We start from the raw sequence: 19,679 nt of genomic DNA on the forward strand, positions 1-19,679 counted from the left end.
AGCTAATAGCTTGCTGTTTCCTCTGCCCTGGTTCATCTCTGGGATCTTCCAGGGGTCAGAGATAGATCTTAAAGTGAAGGACATTCAGGGCCAGCTTCAGCGAATCGTGTTTTGCCTCAGGCAAAAAAAGGCCATTGAGACCCTCAGGAGAGAGCGGGCTGAGCGACTTGGGAACTTCTGCCGGACGCGAAGCCTTAGCCCTCAGAAACAACTGAGCCTCCTGCCCAACAAAGATCTCTTCATCTGGGATCTTGACTTGCCCAGCAGACGCCGAGAATACCTGCAGCAACTGAGGAAGGATGTTGTGGAGACCACCAGGTAGTGTGGACCGAGAACCCTGCTGGGAGCAGGCTCTGTTGGGGGAGGGGAGTATGGGGAGCAGGAGCTGAAGTTTTAGCATCCTGGAGGGTTCTCTATAGGAGACAGGGTAAATGGAAAGAGGACATAGAAGGGAATGGAATGAGGGAGGGGGTGGGCAGAGAGAAGGCACAGGAAATGATGGACAGAAGGGCTCTGACATGCTATGCAAGTCTGCAGGCCTGGGTCTCAAGGTGGCTTGGTTCTCTCTGTCCAGCAACCTCTCCTGAGGCTAAAAAATCATACTTTAAAACCCTGTGGGCAAATGGAGGTTGGGTCTTTTAAGAAGGTGGTATCATCCAAGCTAGCCTTGGATGGACAGACCAGGACTGTCACCCACCCACCATGTTCTTTCCACCCCGTGATCTTCCTCAGGAGCCCAGAGTCAGTGTCAAGGTCAGCTCACACACCCTCTGACATAGAGTTGATGCTGCAAGACTACCAGCAGGCCCATGAGGAGGCCAAGGTGGAGATTGCCCGGGCCCGAGACCAACTGCGGGAGCGGACTGAACAAGAGAAGCTGAGAATCCACCAGCAGATCATTTCCCAGCTATTGAAGGTGTGGAGTGGGGCATGCCTCTGATTTCAGGATAGGCCTGGACCTCAGACTGGTACACCTTCACCGTGGCCGCCTCTGAGTCTTGGGACATACATAACATTTGGAGGAGGCTGTGGGACCCCTGTTGTCAACTCAAAGCTGGGCTCACTGTCTTTTTACATCATCACACCAGCTCCTTTCCCCAGGCCACGGCCTGGGAGGAAGAGGCTTTGGTGTGAGGTGCAGGGTGTGGGGAAATACGAGCAGTGGTGGCTTTAAGGAAGCCAGGGCATGTGAGGCTAAGTCAGGGAGGCCCTGGGAGGTGGGTGAAGGAGCAGTAGAGGTGAGCAGGGAAGGGGTGGCTTTGGGCAGGAAAAGGCATGGCCTGGGGAAAGTGAGGGTGCATCAGAAGCTGGTTAATGGTGATTTGTCCTTCCCAGGAAGAGGATAAACTACATACCTTGGCCAATTCCAGCTCCCTGTGCACCAGCTCTAATGGAAGCCTCTCGTCTGGCATGACCTCTGGCTATAATAGCAGCCCAGCCTTGTCAGGCCAGCTCCAGTTCCCAGAGAATATGGTGAGTAGGCAGATGTTGGGAATGAGCCAGGGGCCTGGACTGCCAAGGCAAGAGTTTGAGCAGAACGCTGTGCCTCGTGGAGTTTGGGCAAGACGCTGTGCCTCCTGGAGGCCACTGCTGACATGAGCCCTTCTTATGTGCAGGCCTTTGGTTTTCCATTTAGTTCTGCTCCCTGCTCCTTCTGTTCATTCATTCAACAAATGTTTATTCCGTGGGTATTATTTTAGGATACAGCGGTGAGCAAAACTGTTCTTGTCCTTAGACTGTTTGAGGGATAAATATTAAACAACTGATTTTATTGTTTAGTTATTGTTGCAGTAAATTGTTTGAAGGAGGGTTGCTAAACCAGCATAAAACCAGGGGTCTGACTTAGTCTAGAAGGTCATAGAGATACTCCGAACAGAATGTGTTTAAACTGAGACTAAAAGGATAAGAGGTAGTTAATGCAGTAAAAGCTTATTGGTGCTGTTATTGGGAGAAATGTGGGCCTAGCAAGTGAGGCCTTGAGGAAGAAGAGTTTGAGGAACTCAATGAAGGTTAGTGTGGTTGGAATGTAAAGAGCGAGACGGGAAAATGACATGAGAAGGGACTAGAAAATCATGTGGACTATAATGAGAGTTCTGGCCCCTTTCTAATCCATCTCATTGTGTTACTTCCCAAAAGTGAAAAGGCTGCTGAAAGTAATAGAAAACTTTTAAGTAGGGGAGTGGAATGACTGGATAGTAAGAAAAGGAGGCAGGAGCAGCTGTGGGAGACCTACTAGATGACCACGGCAGAGCTGAGAGAGATGATTGCTTGCTTTAGGGCACTGCTAGTGAAGACGAACAGAGGAGGATGTAATGGAGAGAGAGATCTGCAGGAGTTGGTGACTGGTTGGGTGTTAGAGGAAGGAAGAGCGGGGAGTTGAGAACAGCACACACTTGACTTGAGCAGCTGAAAGGCGGTCATGTGAACAACGACAAGGAACACTGGAGGGAGAACCAGGTTTTGTGTGGGAGATGATGAGTTCAGGTTTGTACTTACTGAGTTGAAGGTGCCTGTGAGAAATCCAGATGGAGCAGTTGGAAATATAGAGCTCATAGGTAAGATCTGGCTGGGGATGAATATTTGAAATTCATTTTACAAATACAACGTCATTTAACAAAATAATGTTTAAACAGTAGCAAAGGACATCCAATGTCAGGCACATGTTTGAGTCTCCTATTTGCTTTCCCCAGAAGCAGTCATTTACCCCAGTTTGGTGTATATTTCCAGGGATGATGTATATACATCTTTTTGTAAAGCAGATGAATGGGAGTATACTGTACTCACTTTCTCACTTTGCTTTTTGTTTTAAAAATATCTTTGGGATATCATTGCATATCAGTAAATTTAGTGCTGACTTCTTTTAATTAGTTATTTTAAGAGCTAGGGTTTTGCCATGTTGCCCAGGTTAGTCTCAAACTCCTGGGCTCAAGCTATCTGCCCACCTCAGCCTCCTAAAACGCTGGGATTACAGGTGTTAGCTACCATGCCTGGCCTTCTTTTTAACAGCTGAATAGTGTTTCTTTTTTTCTCTTTTATTGCATGTTTTAAAGTTTGATGTTTTATATAGATAATATATTCATATAGTAGAAAGGGCACAAATATATACACATACACGTTGAGCATCCGTAATCCAAATATCAGAAATTCAAAATACTCCAAAGTCTAAAACGTTTTGAGCACTGTGACACCGGAAGTGGAAAATTCTACACCTGACCTCATGTGACACATTGAGTTGAAACACAGTCAAAACTTGGTTTCATACACAAAATTATTTAAAACACTATATGAAATTACCTTCAGGTCGTGTGTATAAGGTATATATCCAACATAAATTTTGTATTTTGACATGGATCCTATCCCCTCATATCTCCTTATGCATATGCAAATTCTCCAGAATCTGAAAAAATTCAAAATCCAAAACACTTCTGGTCCCACACATTTTGGAGAAGGGGTACGCAACCTGTAAAAGGGATACAGGGAAATACCCATCCCCGCCCTCAGTGTACCTAGTTCCTCTCCCTCACCCGACCCAAGGAAAGCAGTGTTGTGTCTTGGAAGGTATCCTCCTAGGGGTCTTTATGCATAAAAAATAAAGCATATTATGCCACTGTCCTATACCTTATATATTTTTTTCACTCAGTATAATTTGGAACTCTATTTGAATATGCAGAGAACTTTCTCATTTTTTTCATTGCTGCGCAGCATTCCATTGTAGAGTTGCACCGTCATTTAACCAGTATTCTAACTTGGGTTGCTTTCAGACTTTTGCTGTTATCAGCAATACTACAGTGAATAACTTTATTCATGTATCATTTTGTACATAGGCAAATATATTTGTGGGATAAATTCCCAGAAGGGCACTTGTACAAAGAGTATATACATTTAAATTTTTGATAGGTACTATTTTCTCTCACAGATGAGCTAATTTATACTCCCACCAATAATAGCTGAGAGTTTACCTTTTCCCACACTCTCACCAACGTGTTATCAAATGTTTAGATTTTGTGCTGAAAATTGTATCTCATTTTTCTCATATGCTTAAATATTTGTATTTCCTTTTTCATGAGCCATCTGTTCATATCCTTTGCTCATTTCTCTTTTTCTCTTACCAATTTGGAGAGTTCTTTATATTTTAGTAAGAATAGCCCTTTGACTGATATGAACTAGAAATATTTTTTTCCCAGTGCTTCCTTCTCTTTTGACTTTGCTTATTTTGTTTGAGGCCATGCAAGCAGATATATTTGTCAGTTTTCCTTTTATGGTATCTAGGTTATAAATAATAACTAGAAACACATTCTTCAATCCAAAATTATAAAGAATTTCTTCCATGGTTTCTTCTAGAACTTCTGTGGTTTTATTTTTCATATTTAAATCTTTGTTCCTTTTGGAGTCATTTTCATATGAGGTATGGATCCGATTGTGTTCTTTCCAGATGGCTATCTAGTTGTCCCTGTAATGCTTGTTAGACAGGTTATCTTTGCCTCACCAGTTTAAGGGGTCCCCTTTCCTTATACCAAGGCTTAGAATAGATTCTACCCTGCGGTAGTGTTAGTCCACCACTACCCTCATTGCTCTTCTCTTTCTGAGTTTACCAGAGTATTCTTTCTTGTTTATTAAAAAAAAAATTGTCTTATTTTATTATAATTGACACATAATGTAAATATTTATGAGGTACACTGTGATGTTTCAATCCACGTATGCATTGCATAATGATCAAATCAGGCAATTAGCACATCCATCACTTTAAACATTTATCATTTCTTTGTGGTGATAACATAAAACCCTTTCTAGCCAACTTGAAATATACATTACATTGTTATTAGCTATAGTCACCCTATTGTGTAATAGAACACCAGAACTTATTCTTCCTTTCTAACTTTGTACCTGTTGACCAACCACTCCCCATTCCCTCTTCCTGATCCCCTCCCCAGCCTCTAGTAACCACTATTCTACTTTCTTCTTCTATGAGATCAACTTTTTTCTTTTCTTTTCTTTTCTTTTTTTTTTTTTTTGAGATGGAGTCTTGCTCTGTCGCCAGGCTGGAGTGCAGTGGCGCAATCTCGGCTCACTGCAAGCTCCGCCTCCCGGGTTCACGCCATTCTCCTGCCTCAGCCTCCTGAGTAGCTGGGACTACAGGTGCCCGCCACCACACCCAGCTAATTTTTTGTGTTTTTAGTAGAGATGGGGTTTCACTATGTTAGCCAGGATGGTCTCGATTTCCTTACCTCGTGATCTGCCCGCCTTGGCCTCCCAAAATGCTTGGATTACAGACGTGAGCCACCACGCCTGGCTAACTTTTTTATTTTCATTATTTATTTATTTTTGAGGCAGAATTTCACTCTATTGCCCAAGCTGGAGTGCAGTGGTGCAAACTTGGCTCACTTCAACCTCCGTCTCCCGGGTTCAAGCGATTCTCATGCCTCAGCTTCCCAAGTAGCTAGAATTACAAGTGCCCACCACCACCACACCCAACTAATTTTTGTATTTTTAGGAGAGATGGGTTTTCACCATGTTAGCTAGGCTGGTCTCAAACTCCCGACCTCAGGCGATCCACCTGCCTCGGCCTCTCAAAGCGTTGGGGTTACAGGCGTGTGAGATCAACTTTTTTAGATTCCGCATATGAGTAAGATCACGTGGTGGTTGTCTGTCTATGCCTGGTGTCTTCCACTTAGTATAATGTCCCTGGGTTCATCCACGTTGCCACAAATGACAGAATTTTATTCTGTTTTATGGCTGAATAGTATTCCATTGTGTATATATGCCACATTTTCTTTGCCCATTCATCTGTAAACATTTAGGTTGATTTCATCTCTTGGTTATTGTGAGTAGTGCTGCAATAAATATGGGAGTGTAGATATCTCTTTGACATACTGATTTCATTTTCACTGGCTATATACCTAGTGGTGGAATTGCTGGATCATATGGTAGTTCTGCTTTAGTTTTTTGAGAAACCTTCATACTGTTTGCCATAATGGCAGTATAAATTTACATTTCTACCAGCAGTGTATAAGAGTTCCCCTTTGTCAACATCCTTACCAGCATTTGTTGTTTTTTGTCTTTTTATTATAGTCATTTAGATGGAGCGAAGTGATATTTCATTGTAGTTTTGATTTGGATTTCCCTAAAAACTAGTGATGTTGAGCATTTTTTTCATATACCTGTTGGCCATTTTAATGTCTTTTTTTGAGAAATGTGAAATCAGGTTTTTGCCCATTTTAAAGTTGAATTCTTTGGGATTTTTTGCTATTATTTGAATTCCTTATGTATTCTGGATATTAACCTTTGTCATATGCATAGTTTGCAAATACATTCTCCCATTCTGTGGGGTGTCTCTTCACTCTTTTTTCCTTAGCTGTGCAGAATCTTTTTAGTTCGATGTAACCTCATTTGTCTATTTTTGCCTTTGTTACTTGTGCTCTTGAGGTCTTGTCCAAAAATTCCTTTCCCAGTCCAATGTCATAAAGCATTTCTCCTATGTTGTCTTCTTGTAGTTTCATATTTTCTGGTGTAAGATTTAAGTTTTTGATCCTTTTTGTATATGGTAAGAGATAGGGGTCTAGTTTCTTGCTTTGGTATGTGGATATCCAGTTTTCTCAGCATCATTTATCACAGAGATTGTGCTTTCTCCCTTGTGTGTTCTTAGTGTGTTTGTCAAAAATCAGTTGGCTATAAATGTGCGGATTTCTGTGTTCTTTGTTCTGTTCCTTTAGTCTGTGTGTCAGTTTTTATGCCAGTACCATGCTGTTTTGATTACTATAGCTTGGTAGTATTTTTTGAAGTCAGGTACTGTGATGCCTCCAGCTTTGTTTTGCTCAGAATTTCTTTGGCTGTTTGGGGTCTTTTGTGGGTCCATATGAATTTTAGGATTATTTTTTCTATGAAGAATGTTATTCGTATTTTGATAGAGATTGCATTGAATCTGTAGATTGCTTTGGGTGATATGGACATTTTAACAATATTCTTCCAATCCATGAACATGGGATATATTTCCACTGATTCATGTCATCTTTAATTTCTTTCATCCGTGTTTTACGGTTTTCGTTGTAGAGATCTTTCACCTCTTTGGTTAAATTTATTCCTAGGGACTTTATTTTTTTGTAGCTATTGTAAATGGGATTGCGTTCTTGCTTTCCTTTTCAGATAGTTTGCTTTTGGTCTATAGAAACACTACTGATTTTTGTATGTTGATTGATAAATAAAAGTAAAATTCTAAGCCTCCAACTGAGTGAACAGACCTCCTCTCAGCCAGGGAGACCCCAGAGAAACCTTAAAAGTTGAGTGCATGACCAACAGAAGATGTTGAAATAAATGCCCTGGCCAGGCACGGTGGCTCACGCCTGTAATCCCAGCACTTTGGGAGGCTGAGGCAGGCTGATCACAAAGTCAGGAGTGCGAGACCAGCCTGGCCAACATAGTGAAACCCCATCTCTACTAAAAATACAAAAAATTAGCCAGGCATGGTGGCATGCACCTGTAATCCTAGCTTCCTGGGAGGCTGAGGCAGGAGAATTGCTTGAACCCTGGAGGGTGGAGGTTGCAGTGACCCGAGATCATCATTGCACTCCAGTGCAGGTGACAGTGTGAGACTCTGACTCAAAAAAAAGCTGAATGCATGACCATGACCTGATGGGAGGTTGGACACACCTGCTTATATCCCCTTCCTCGTTAACAGATATTAGGCATTCTTCCCTAAGGGCTAAACAGAAACCAGCCCTTTCAGCAGACTCCACACTGATAATGTCAGTTACTAGTTTATCTTCCCAGTTATAGAACAAAGACGATTAAAATTTTTTGTTTGTTTGTTTTTTTAGTCAGAGTCCTGCTCTGTCGCCCAAGCTGGAGTGCAGTGGCACAATCTCAGTTCACTGCAACCTCTGCCTCCCGGGTTCAAATGATTCTCCTGCCTCAGCCTCCTGAGCAGCTGGGATTACAGGCACGCACCACCATGCCTGGCTAATTTTTGTATTTTTAGTAGAGACGGGGTTTCGCTATGTTGGCCAGGCTGGTCTCCAACTCCTGACCTCATGATCTGCCCACCTCGGCCTCCCAAAGTGTTGGGATTACAGGCATGAGCCACCGCGCCCGGCCTGTTGTTATTATTTTTAATAGTTTTGTCTTTTATTCTTCATAGCAAAGATAGGAGTTGTCTATCTATCACAGTTATAATATTAGAGTTTTCTAAATTTGTCTGTGTACTTAGTTTTACCAGTGAGTTTTATACCTTCAGATGTTTGCTTGTTACACATTAGCATCCTTTTCTTTCAGATTGAAGAAGTGCCTTTAGCAGTTGTTATATAAGACAGGTCTGGTGTTGATGAATTTCCCCAATTTTCATTTGTCTGGGAAAGTCTCTCATCTCTTCTTCATGTCTGAAGGATAGTTTTACTGGATGAAGTATTCTTGGTTGATGTTTTTTTCCTTCAGCACTTTGACTGTCATCCCACTCCCTCCTAGCCTGTAAGGTTTTTGCCGAGAAGTCTGCTGCCAGACCTATTGGAGCTCCTTTACTTGTTATTTGCTTGTTTTCTTTTTTAAAAATTACAGTTTAATTTAAGTGTTTTGTAGAAATGGGAGTCTCACTATGTTGCCCAGGCTGGTCTTGAACTTCTGGCCTCAAGCATTCCTCCTACCATAGTCTCCTAAAGTGTTGGGATTACAAGCATAAGCCACCACACCTAGCCTATTTGCTTCTCTTCTCTTGCTGGTTTAATGACCTTTTCTTTGTCCTTGACCTTTGAGAATTTGATTATTATATGCCTTGGAGTAGTCTTATTTCGTTAAATTTAATTGGGAACTTTTTACCTTTCCATACCTCAATATTTATATCTTTCTCTAGGTTTGGAAAGTTCCCTGTTATTATTGCTTTGAATAAACTTTCAACTCCCCTCCGTTCTTATTCTGCACTCCCTCTTGAATGCCAGTGACTCGTACATTTGTTTTTTTTTGTTTTGTTTGGTTTTTTTTTTTTAGATGGAGTCTTGCACTGTTCACCCAGGCTGGAGTGCAGTGGCACAATCCCTGCCCACTGCAGCCTCCGCCTCCAGGATTCAAGCAATTCTCCTGCCTCAGCCTCCCAAGTAGCTGAGATTATAGGCGCCAGCCACCATGCCTGGCTGATTTTTTTTTTTTTTTTTTGTATTTTTAGTAGAGACAGGGTTTCACCATGTTGGTCAGGCTGGTCTTGAACTCCTGACCTCATGATCCACCCACCTCAGCCTCCCAAAATACTAGGATTACAGGCGTGGGCCACCACGCCTGGCCACATTTGTTCTTTTGTCACTATCGCACAGATTCTTTAAGCTTTCTTTTGTTCTTTTTCATTCTTTTTTTCTTTCCTCCTCTGTATTTTCAAATATCCTGTCTTTGAGCTCACAGATTTATTCTTCTGCTTTATAATTTCTGCTGTCGAGACAGCATTTTAATGCATTTTTGTTTGTTCAGTGTATTTCACCTCCAGGATTTCTGTTTGATTTTTTAAAGATTATTATTATTATTTACTTATTTATTTATTTTGAGATGGAGTTTCACTCTTGTCGCCCAGGCTGGAGTGCAGTGGCGTGATCTTGGCTCACGGCAACCTCCGCCTCCCGGGTTCAAGCGATTCTCCTGCCTCAGCCTCCCAAGTAGCTGGGATTACAGGCACCTGCCACAGCGCCCGGCTAATTTTTTTTGTATTTTTAGTAGAGATGGGGTTTTACCATGTTGGTCAGGCTGGTCTCGAACTCCTGACTTCAGGTGATCTGCCTGCCTCGGCCTCCCAAAGTGCTGGGATTACAGGCGTGAGCTACCGCGCCTGGCCAAGATTATTTTAATCTCTTTGTAAAGTTTCTCTCATAGATTTCTGAATTATTTCTCTGTGTTTTCTTGAAGTTTATTGGGCTACCTCAAAACAACTATTTTGAATTCCCTGTCTTAGATTATACTTCTCAATCTCTTCAGGATGGATCACTGGCACCTTATTTAGTTGGTTTGATTGGTTAATGTTCTTGATGCTTTCCAATGTGTGTCAATATCTGGGCATTGAAGAAATTGATATTTATTCCAATTTTTGCAATCTGGCCTTGTTTGTACCTGTCTTTCAGAGAGCCTTCCAGGAATTCAAAGGAGCCTGACTGTTGAGTTCCCTAAGCCTGTGGTCACTGTAGCCATCTTAGCGCTAGAGGGCACTGTAAGCCTATGTAGCTGGGGCTCTGTTACAGACTCCAATGTCCCTGGCCCAGATGGACCTGAGTAAGACCCAGGGAGAGTTCCCCACCTCGTGTGGTAATGCTGGCCAGGGCCCTGAACCAGGTGCTGGTTTTGTTGTTGTGGGCTTGGTACTGGGTTCCAAGGAAAAGTTTCATGCATAATTCGGTCTCCTTCCCTAAAGTAGATAGTGTCTTTCTCTGTACCATGTTGCCTACAGTTGGAGGGAAAGGTGATGTGGGCAGTCCTGTGGCTGCCACAGCTGATGCTATGCAGGGCTACACCTGAAGCCTATGGCCTCTTGGACCAGGGTGGAAATGGGTCATGCCCAAGGCCCAGGCTGCTACCATGCTGAAATTTATTTGGGGCCCAGTGATGTGAGAATCACATTCATCCTAATGGGGTGGGGAATTCCTTTCTGGTGCTTAGTGTGGGTCCACAATCTTTGTCCGTGGGCACAGGCCTGGAATTAGGCTGTGAGGTTTTTGCTGGTTCTGTGTATTACTGTGGCAGTCTTAGTACTGGGCTCTAAGGCAAAGTCCCATGTCCACTAACCTCTCCTTCTGCCATGTGGGCGGTGTCTCTCATCACTACCTAGGGTTGGGGAAGGGTTGGTACAGATAATATGAGACTGTCCTTCCTATTATCTTTAATGCATCTTCTTCTCCTTGTAAAATCTAGTACTTTTATCTATCAACTGTTTTTCCTAGCTCTAGCGAAGATATTTTCTTGTGTGGATAGTTGTTCAAATTGATGTTTCTGTGGGGAACTATCACTGACGGGTCCTATTCTGCCATCTTGCTGTGCCTCTGTGTTACTGATCTGTTGTTTGTTTCTTTTTTTGAGATGGAGTCTTGCTCTGTCACTCAGACTGGAGTGCTGTGGCGCCATCTTGACTCACTGCAACCTCCGCCTCCCAGGTTCAAGCGATTCTTCCTGGCTCAGCACTCCGAGTACCTGGGACTACAGGCATGCATCACCCTCCATGCCTGGCTAATTTTTCTTGTATTTTTAATAGAGATGGGGTTTTCATTGTTGGCCAGGCTGGTCTCAAACTCTTGACCTCAGGTGATTTGCCCACCTCAGCTGAACAAAGTGCTGGGATTACAGGCATGAGCTACTGCACCCAGCCTGTTGTTTGTTTGTTTATTTTTTATTTTTTGAGATGGAGTCTCACTCTCTCACTCGGGCTGGAGTGCAGGGGCGTGATCTCAGCTTACTGCAACCCCCACCTCCTGGGTTCAAGCGATTCTCTTGTCTCAGCCTGTTGAGTAGCTGGGATTACAGGCGCCCGCCCCCACGCCTGGCTAATTTTTGTGTTTTTAGTAGAGATGGGGTTTCACCATGTTGGCCAGGCTTTTCTCAAACTCCTAACCTCGAGTGATCTGCCTACCTCAGCCTCCCAAAGTGCTGGGATTACAGGCGTGAGCCACCGCACCCGTCCTGTTGTTTATTTTTTATATGAAATTTAGGATCACCTTGTCTAGTTCAATTGCAAGAACTTGTTACTATTTTTAATAGGATCATGTGGATTGACTTAGGGAGAAACCACGTCTTATGCTATAGAACTTTCTAACCAAAAATGTACTAGGTTCAAGCTTTCTTTTTATGTTTTTAAAGTTTTCTTCATATGTCTCTCACATTTCTTGTCAGATTTATTTCTAAGTATTTTAAGTTTTTTGTTACTCTTGTAAATAGTTTTTTTCCTTCCTTTATATCTTCTGATTATTTTGTGTGTATTAAAGCTATAGATTTCTGTGAATTAATTTTGCATCTATTTTTTTGGTTGATTCTCTAGACCTGCACTACTAATTTAGTAGCTGCTAATACATGTACCTATCTTAATTTTTTTTTTTTTGAGACAGTGTCTCGCTCTGTTGCCCAGGCTGGAGTGCAGTGGCATGATCTCGGCTCACTGCAACCTTCGCCTCAATCTTTAAGCGATTCTCCTGCCTCAGCCTCCCGAATAGCTGGGATTACAGGCGCCTGCCACCATGCCCGGCTAATTTTTGTATTTTTAGTAGAGATTGGGTTTCACCATGCTGGCCAGGCTGGTCTCGAACCCCTGACCTCAGGTGATCCACCCATCTCGGCCTCCCAAAGTGCTGGGATTACAGGCGTGAGCCACCACACCTGGCTTCTTTATAGCTTTTGAGCTGAGATAGATATATTTTTGCAATACTAAGGAAATATCCAACTATTCCTACTTTATAGCATATTCTCATCCAGAATGGGTATTTCAGAGTCTTTGGAGATGATTTCATTCATTCATCCATCCATCTATCTATTTTGGGGCTAATATTGAACTATTCTTGCATTCCTGGAATCCTATAATATATATTTATGATTCTGATATACTATTCTTTTAATGTGTTGTTGGAGTCCAGTTATATTTTAGAATTTTGCATCAATATTTGAATTTTTCTGTGATTTTTGCTTTCACAATATATTCTTTAGGTTTTGTTATTACTTTATACTCCTTTAATAGGAAAGAAAGGTGGTAGTTTTCTTTTTCAAGGTTTATGAATAGTTAAAAAAGTAATAAAAACTTTATACCTATTAAGTTGGCAAAATTTAGGAAGCCAGATGATGCCAGATTTTGGCAGGACTTTGAGGATATTGGAACCATTACAGGTTCCTATGACTCAGCAATGTTTGCATAGGTTATGAGAGAACATGTAAGGAATTGTTTATTAAGGCATTATTTGAAGTGGCAATGAGTTGGAGGACATTCGCAAATCCATCACTGAGAAGAATGGATAGGTAAAATGTGGTAGTTGCACACATGAAATATTAATACTATGCAAGAATCGAAATCAGCAGATTAAACACCTAGGCAGAATACTGAGTGAAAAACTTTTTTTTTTTTTTTTTTTTGAGACAGAGTCTTGCTGTGTCGCCAAGGCTGGAGTGCAGTGGCACGATCTCGGCTCACTCCAGCCTCCGACTCCTGGGCTCAAGAAATTCTCCTGTCTCAGCCTCCCCAGTAGCTGGGACTACAGGTGCCTGCCACCATGCCCAGCTTATTTTTTTGTATTTTTAGTGGAGACGGACTTTTACTATGTTGACCAGGCTGGTCTTGAACTCCTGACCTCATGATCCGCCCATAAGATGAGATATATTACTATTTGTGAATTAAACAACATATACAGTATATAAATACAACATACACAACAATCACTTTTTGCAAGAACACATACAAACAAAAATATACTCTAAGCACATCAGAATGATTTGGATGGGAGAGTGAAATGGGGATGAAAAGTAAAAAAAATTTGAGAGCCAGACATGGTGGCTCACACCTGTAATCTCAGCACTTTGGGAGGCTGAGGCAGGAGGATTGCTTGAGCCCAGGAGTTTGAGTCCAGACAGGGCAACATAAGAAAAAAAAAAAAAGCCAGGCGTGGTGCTGCACACCTGTAGTCCTAGCTACTCAGGAGGCTGTGGTGGGAGGATTGCTTGAGCCTGGGAAGTCGAGGCTGTGGTGAGCTGTGACCATGCTGCTGCGCTCCAGCCTGGGTGACACAGCAAGACCCTGTTTCAAAAAAAAAATTTATTTTGAATCATCTTTTAAAGTTTGATATAATAATCCTTTTAAATTGACAAGGCTTGGTGTTTCAGCAGGGGATTAGTTATTTGAAAAACTTCTTCAATGGAAGATGGTCTGTTAAGATCAGGGGTTAGCAAACAATGGCCCTTTGGCCAGATCTGGCCTGCTTCCTGTTTTTGTAAATAAAGTTTTACCGGAATACAGTCATGCCCATTCATGTACATGTCTTCTATGGTTGTGTTCCCACTACAGTGGCAGAGAGTTGAGTAGCTGCAGCTACTCAAATGGCCCACAAAGCCTTAAATATTCAGTATCTAGCTCCCCACAGAAAAAGTTTTGCCAGCCTTTGGTTTAGATATTTCATCTCTCCTGGAGCCACTTTTGATTCTAACTTATTCATTTCTGTGTATGTTGTTATCAATTTCTTTTTCCTATTGTGATAGTTTCTCAGTCTTTTCTTGCTTCGTGGTTAGTAATTTTTTGGAATGTATTTATCTGCTGTTTCTTTCTTTTTTTTCTTTTTTTTTTTTCATGTAAGACAGGTAATGTGCTGACGTAACAAGGTTTGAGAGAGGCACTTCTGAGACATGTATGTGAAAACCCAATCGTCATGCTTACGAACTACAAAAGGATCGTGTCTGTGGTTTTCTTATGGTTGGATTGAAGTTATGCGTTTTTGGCAAAAAAATACCATAGAAGTGATTTGTCCTTCTCAAGGTTGACAGATTAGGCAAAGAAAAATACAGGATGCTAGTTAAATTCAAATTTTAGACAACAAATAGTTTTATAGTATAAGTATGTCTCATGCAATACCTTATTCTCGGTGCATTGTATCAGAGGTTACCGGATACCGACATGTCCTGTTTCTGGTGATGTGAACTTTGATGTTAAGGTGGTGGTTGGGGGTCTCTCCACTGAATGTTGCTATATTGTCCTTTATGATTAATGAACATGGCTGAATGTGGTGGCTGACGCCTGTAATCCCAGTGCTTTGGAAAGCTGAGGCAGGAGGATCACTTGAGTCCAGTATTTTGAGATCAGCCTAGGCAACATAGTGATACGCCATCTCTACACACACACACACAAAAGCTATGTTGGTGGTGCATGCCTGTGGTCCCAGCTACTTGGGAGGCTGAGGTGGGAGGATCGCTTGAGCCTGGAGGGGAATGGAGGCTGCAGTGAGCCATGATTACATCATTGGCCTTGGACAGAGGGAGACCCTGTCTCAAAAAATCTTGGAGACTAGCTGGGCAAGGTGGCTCATGCCTGTAATCCCAGCACTTTGGGAGACAGAGGCGGGCGGATCACGAGGTCAGGAGTTCAGGAACAGCCTGGTCAGCATGGTGAAACCCCGTCTCCACTGAAAATACAAAAATTAGCCAGGCATGGTGGCACATGCCTGTAGACCCGGCTACACAGAAGGCTGAGACAGGAGAATAGCTTGAACCCGGGAGGCGGGGTTTGCATTGAGCTGAGATGGCGCCACTGCACTCCAGCCTGGGTGACAGAGCAAGACTCCATGCCCCACAGCACCCCCCAAAAAAAATCTTGGAGATGATGGAAAATCCTGTTTTTCCTCAAACTTTCATCCACTGATTTTAGTGTCTACTGGTGTATCTTACCTGTAAAAATTATTACTGTGATATTTTAGGGAATTTTGTATTTCCCTCATTTATTCTACATTTATTAATTGGAACTTTAAGAAAGTGCAGTCCCTTCTTCTGCCACTTAATTTATTCAACTATTTAATTTTTTTCAGTTTGGAATCATATTCTTTGGGGCGTAATTCAATACAGTACTGTCATTATTAATTTCATTGTTCAACTTGTTCCGGCTTTAATTATTTGGAGTTCTTTCAGCTTGGGTCTTGTGTCCTTTTGACATGCCCTGTCTTTTTTTTTTTTTTTTTTTTTGAGACAGGGTCTTGCTGTGTTGCCCAGGCTTGAGTGCAGTGACACAATCATGGCTCACTGCAGCCTCGACCTCCCTGGGCGCCGGTGATCCTCCCACCTCAGCCTCCTGAGTACCTGGAGTACAGGTGTGCACCACCATGCCCGGCTACTTTTGTATTTTTGTTTTCTAGAGATGGGGTTTTACCATGTTGCCCAGGCTGGTGTTGAACTCCTGGGCTCAAGGGATCTGCCCGCCTGAGCCTCCCAAAGTGTTGGATTACAGACGTGAGCCACCGTGCCTGGCCCTTGAGCACTTCTTTAATGGATTTTTTTATTGTTATAATCCATTGGCTTTAGTATATTCATAGAGTTGTGTATCCATCACCAATTTTAGGACATTTTCATTACCCCCCTAGTTATTCCCTAAATTCACCATTCCCCAGCCCTTGGCAACCACGAATCTACTTTCTGTCCCCATGGATTTGCCTATTCTGGACATTTCATATAAATGGAATTATACAATATATGATCCTTTTTGATGGCTTCTTTCTCCTAGCGGAATGTTTTCAGGATTGTGTTAGTTTCTTAGAATTGCTGTAACAAATTACCACTCACAGGGTGGCTTCAAACCACAGACATTTATGCTCTCATAGTTCTGTAGGCTAGAAGTCCAGAATGTTGGTGTTAGCAGCACCATACTCCCTCAGAAAGCTCCTGGGAGAAGGATCTGCTCCAAGCCTCTTTCCAGGCTTCTGATGGGTTACCAGCAATCCTTGGCATTCACTCCCATTTCTATCTCTGTCTTCACATGACATTCTTGCTCTCACTTGTGCTCTCTCTCTCTGTGTGTGTCTGTCTCTCTGTCTGTTTGTCCCCGTGTTTTCACATAGCCTTCTTTTTTTTTTTAATTTAACTTTTTTTAAGAGACAGGGTCTCTGTCACCTGGACTGGACTGCTGTGGTGCAATCACAGCTCATTCTTACCTGCAACACCTGACCTCAAGTGATCCTCCCGCCTCAGCCTCTCAAAGTGCTGGAATTACCATCGTAAGCTACCACATAACTTTTTTTTTTTTTTTTTTTGAGACAGTCTTGCTCTGTTACCCAGGCTGGAGTGCAGTGGCACGATCTCGGCTCACTGCAACCTCTGCCTCCTGGGTTCAAGCAATTCTCCTGCCTCAGCCTCCCAGGTAGCTGGGATTACAGGCATCCGCCACCACGCCCCGCTAATTTTTTGTATTTTTAGTAGAGACGGGGTTTCACCATGTTGGCCAGGCTGGTCTCCAACTCCTGACCTCAGGTGATCCACTCACTTCAGCCTCCCAAAGTGCTGGGATTACAGGCGTGAGCCACTGCACCCAGCTCCACATAGCCTTCTTATAAGGACATTAGTCATTGGATTTAGGGACCACTCTAATCCAGTACTATCTTATATTAACTTGGTTACATCTGCAAGGACCTTATTTTCAAATTAGGTCAAATTCACAGATACTGGGAAAATACTTCAACATATTTTCAGTGGAGACAGTGATTTAACCCACAACAAGGGGTCCTTCATGTTGTAAAATATATGAGAGCTTCATTCGTTTTTATGGCCGAGTAATACTCCATTATATGAATAAACCACATTTTATTTATCCATTCTTCAGTTGATGGACATTTAGGTTGTTTTGTGCTTTTTGCCTACTAATGAATATTGCTGCTATGAACATCCCTGTAAAGCTTTTGTATGGATATGTTTTCATTTCTCTTGGGTATGTATCTAGAGTTGTAGGATCATAGAGGAACTGCCAGACTGTTTTTCACAGTGGCTGTCCTATTTTACCTTCCCACGAGCAGTATATGAGCAGTGTGTTTCTCTCCGTCCTCACCAACAGTTGCTATGACCTATTTTTGATTATAGCTGTCCAAGTGGATCGGAAGTAGTACCTTATGTGGCTTCAGTTCCATTGCCTTGATGGCTAATGGTGTTGAGCATCTTATATATATATATAAATAATATAATATATATAATATATAAATATATAATATATAAATATATATAATATATAAATATATATAATATATAAATATATATAATATATAAATATATATAATATATAAATATATATTATATATATAATATATATAATATATAAATATATATATTATATATAAATATATAATATATAAATATATATTATATATAAATATATATATTATATATAAATATATATAATATATAAATATATATAATATATATAAATATATATAATATATAAATATATATAATATATAAATATATATAATATATAAATATATATAATATATATAAAATATATAATATAATATATAAATATATATAATATATAAATATATATAATATAAAATATATAATATAATATATAAATATATATTATATATAATATATATAATATAATATATAAATATATATAATATATATAAAATATATAATATAATATATAAATATATATTATATATATAATATATTATATATATTATATATATAATATATAATATATATTATATATATTATATATATAATATATTATATATATAATATATTATATATAAATATATATTATATATATTATATATATAATATATAATATATAATATATTATATATAAATATATATTATATATATAAATATATATATAATATATAAATATATATAATATATAAATATATATATAAATATATATATATAATATATAAATAAATATATATATAATATATAAATATATATATATAAATATATATATAATATATAAATATATATATATATATAAATGTGCCTTTGCCCATTTATATATCTTCTTTGGAGAAATATCTAGTCAGATATTTTGTCTATTTTAAGATTCGGTTATTTGTCTTTTTAAGAGTCCCTTAGCAAATATATAATTCACAGAAAATGTCCTCCCATTCTTTGTGTCTGTTCACTGTCTTGATATAGTGCCCTTTGAAGCCAAAAGTTTAATTTTGATGATGTCCAGTTTATTTTTTATTGTTGTTCCTTGTGCTTTGGTTTCATATCTAAGAAACGAGTGCCTAATCCAGGATCACAAAGATTATGCCTATGTTTTCTCCTAAGAGTTTTATGCTTTTAGCTTCCACATTGCATTCTTTGGCCCATTTTGAGTTAATTCTTACATACGGTGAGAGCTAGGGGTTGAATTTCATTCTTTTCCATGTGGATATCCAGTTCTCCCAACAACATTTGTTTAAAAGATTATTATTTCCCCCATTGAATTGTCTTGGCACCCTTGTCAAAGATCAGTTGACTATAGACATATGGCTTTATTTCTGGACTCCTAATTCTATTCCATTGATCTACATATCTATCCTTATGCCAGTACCACACTTTTTGCGTGTGTGTGACAGGGTCTCGCTATCTTGCCCAGGCTGGTCTCAAACTCCTGGCCTCAAGCGATCCTCCCACCTCAGCCACCCAAAGTGCTAGGATGACAGGTGTGAGCTGTTGCACCCAGCCTCACACTGTCTTCTTTGCTGTAGTTTTGTAGTACCTTTAGAAGTCAGGAGGTATGCATCTTCCAACTTTGTTCTTTTTCAAGATTACTTTGACTATTCTGGGTTTCTCAGATTTCCATATGAATTTTAGGATCAGCTTGTCAATTTCTGCAAAGAAGTCAGCTGGGATTTTCATTGGGATTACTTTGATGGGTAGATCAATTGGGGGAGCATTGCTATCTTAATATTAAGTCTTTAGCTCTGTGAATATGGGATGTCATTGTGTTTATTTAGGTTTAATTTCAACAATGTTTCGAAGTTTTCAGAGTATAAGTTTTATGCTTATTTTATTAAACTTATTCGTAAGTATTTTATTCCTGTTGACAGTATTATAAATGGAATTGTTTTCACTTCATTTTCAGTTTCTTCATTGCTATTATGCAGAAATAAAATTGATTTTTATGTATCGTTCTTGTCTCCTATACCCTTGCTGAATTCATTTATTAGTTCTGATGGTTTTTTAAAATAGATTCCTTAAGATATTCTATATGCAAGATCATGTCATCTGCCTTTTTTGTTTTT

At 40.2% G+C, this 19,679-nt stretch overlaps 1 protein-coding gene and 1 non-coding gene across 13 annotated transcripts in view; one reads left to right on the forward strand and one right to left on the reverse strand.

Annotated features, from left to right (window-relative positions):
- Nucleotides 1-19,679, forward strand: part of STARD9 (StAR related lipid transfer domain containing 9) — a 144,967-nt gene that overhangs the window by 117,829 nt on the left and 7,459 nt on the right. For 8 of the 12 annotated variants that reach the window (XM_063794788.1, XM_063794785.1, XM_001144280.7 and 5 more), the window contains 3 exons: nucleotides 121-318; nucleotides 733-916; nucleotides 1,336-1,473. In XM_063794788.1, the coding sequence (XP_063650858.1) occupies nucleotides 121-318; nucleotides 733-916; nucleotides 1,336-1,473 (520 nt within the window). Of the gene's footprint in view, nucleotides 1-52; nucleotides 319-732; nucleotides 917-1,335; nucleotides 1,474-2,277; nucleotides 2,409-19,679 lie in introns of those variants that run through there. The other 4 variants (XR_010151627.1, XR_010151628.1, XR_010151629.1 and 1 more) reach the window with 2 other exon arrangements.
- Nucleotides 14,268-14,368, reverse strand: LOC112205787 (small nucleolar RNA U13). Its single transcript, XR_002939871.1, has one exon. It is a non-coding gene; the product is annotated as a small nucleolar RNA U13 (small nucleolar RNA).

Source organism: Pan troglodytes, chromosome 16, assembly GCF_028858775.2.
Source record: "Pan troglodytes isolate AG18354 chromosome 16, NHGRI_mPanTro3-v2.0_pri, whole genome shotgun sequence".
NCBI lineage: Eukaryota > Metazoa > Chordata > Mammalia > Primates > Hominidae > Pan > Pan troglodytes.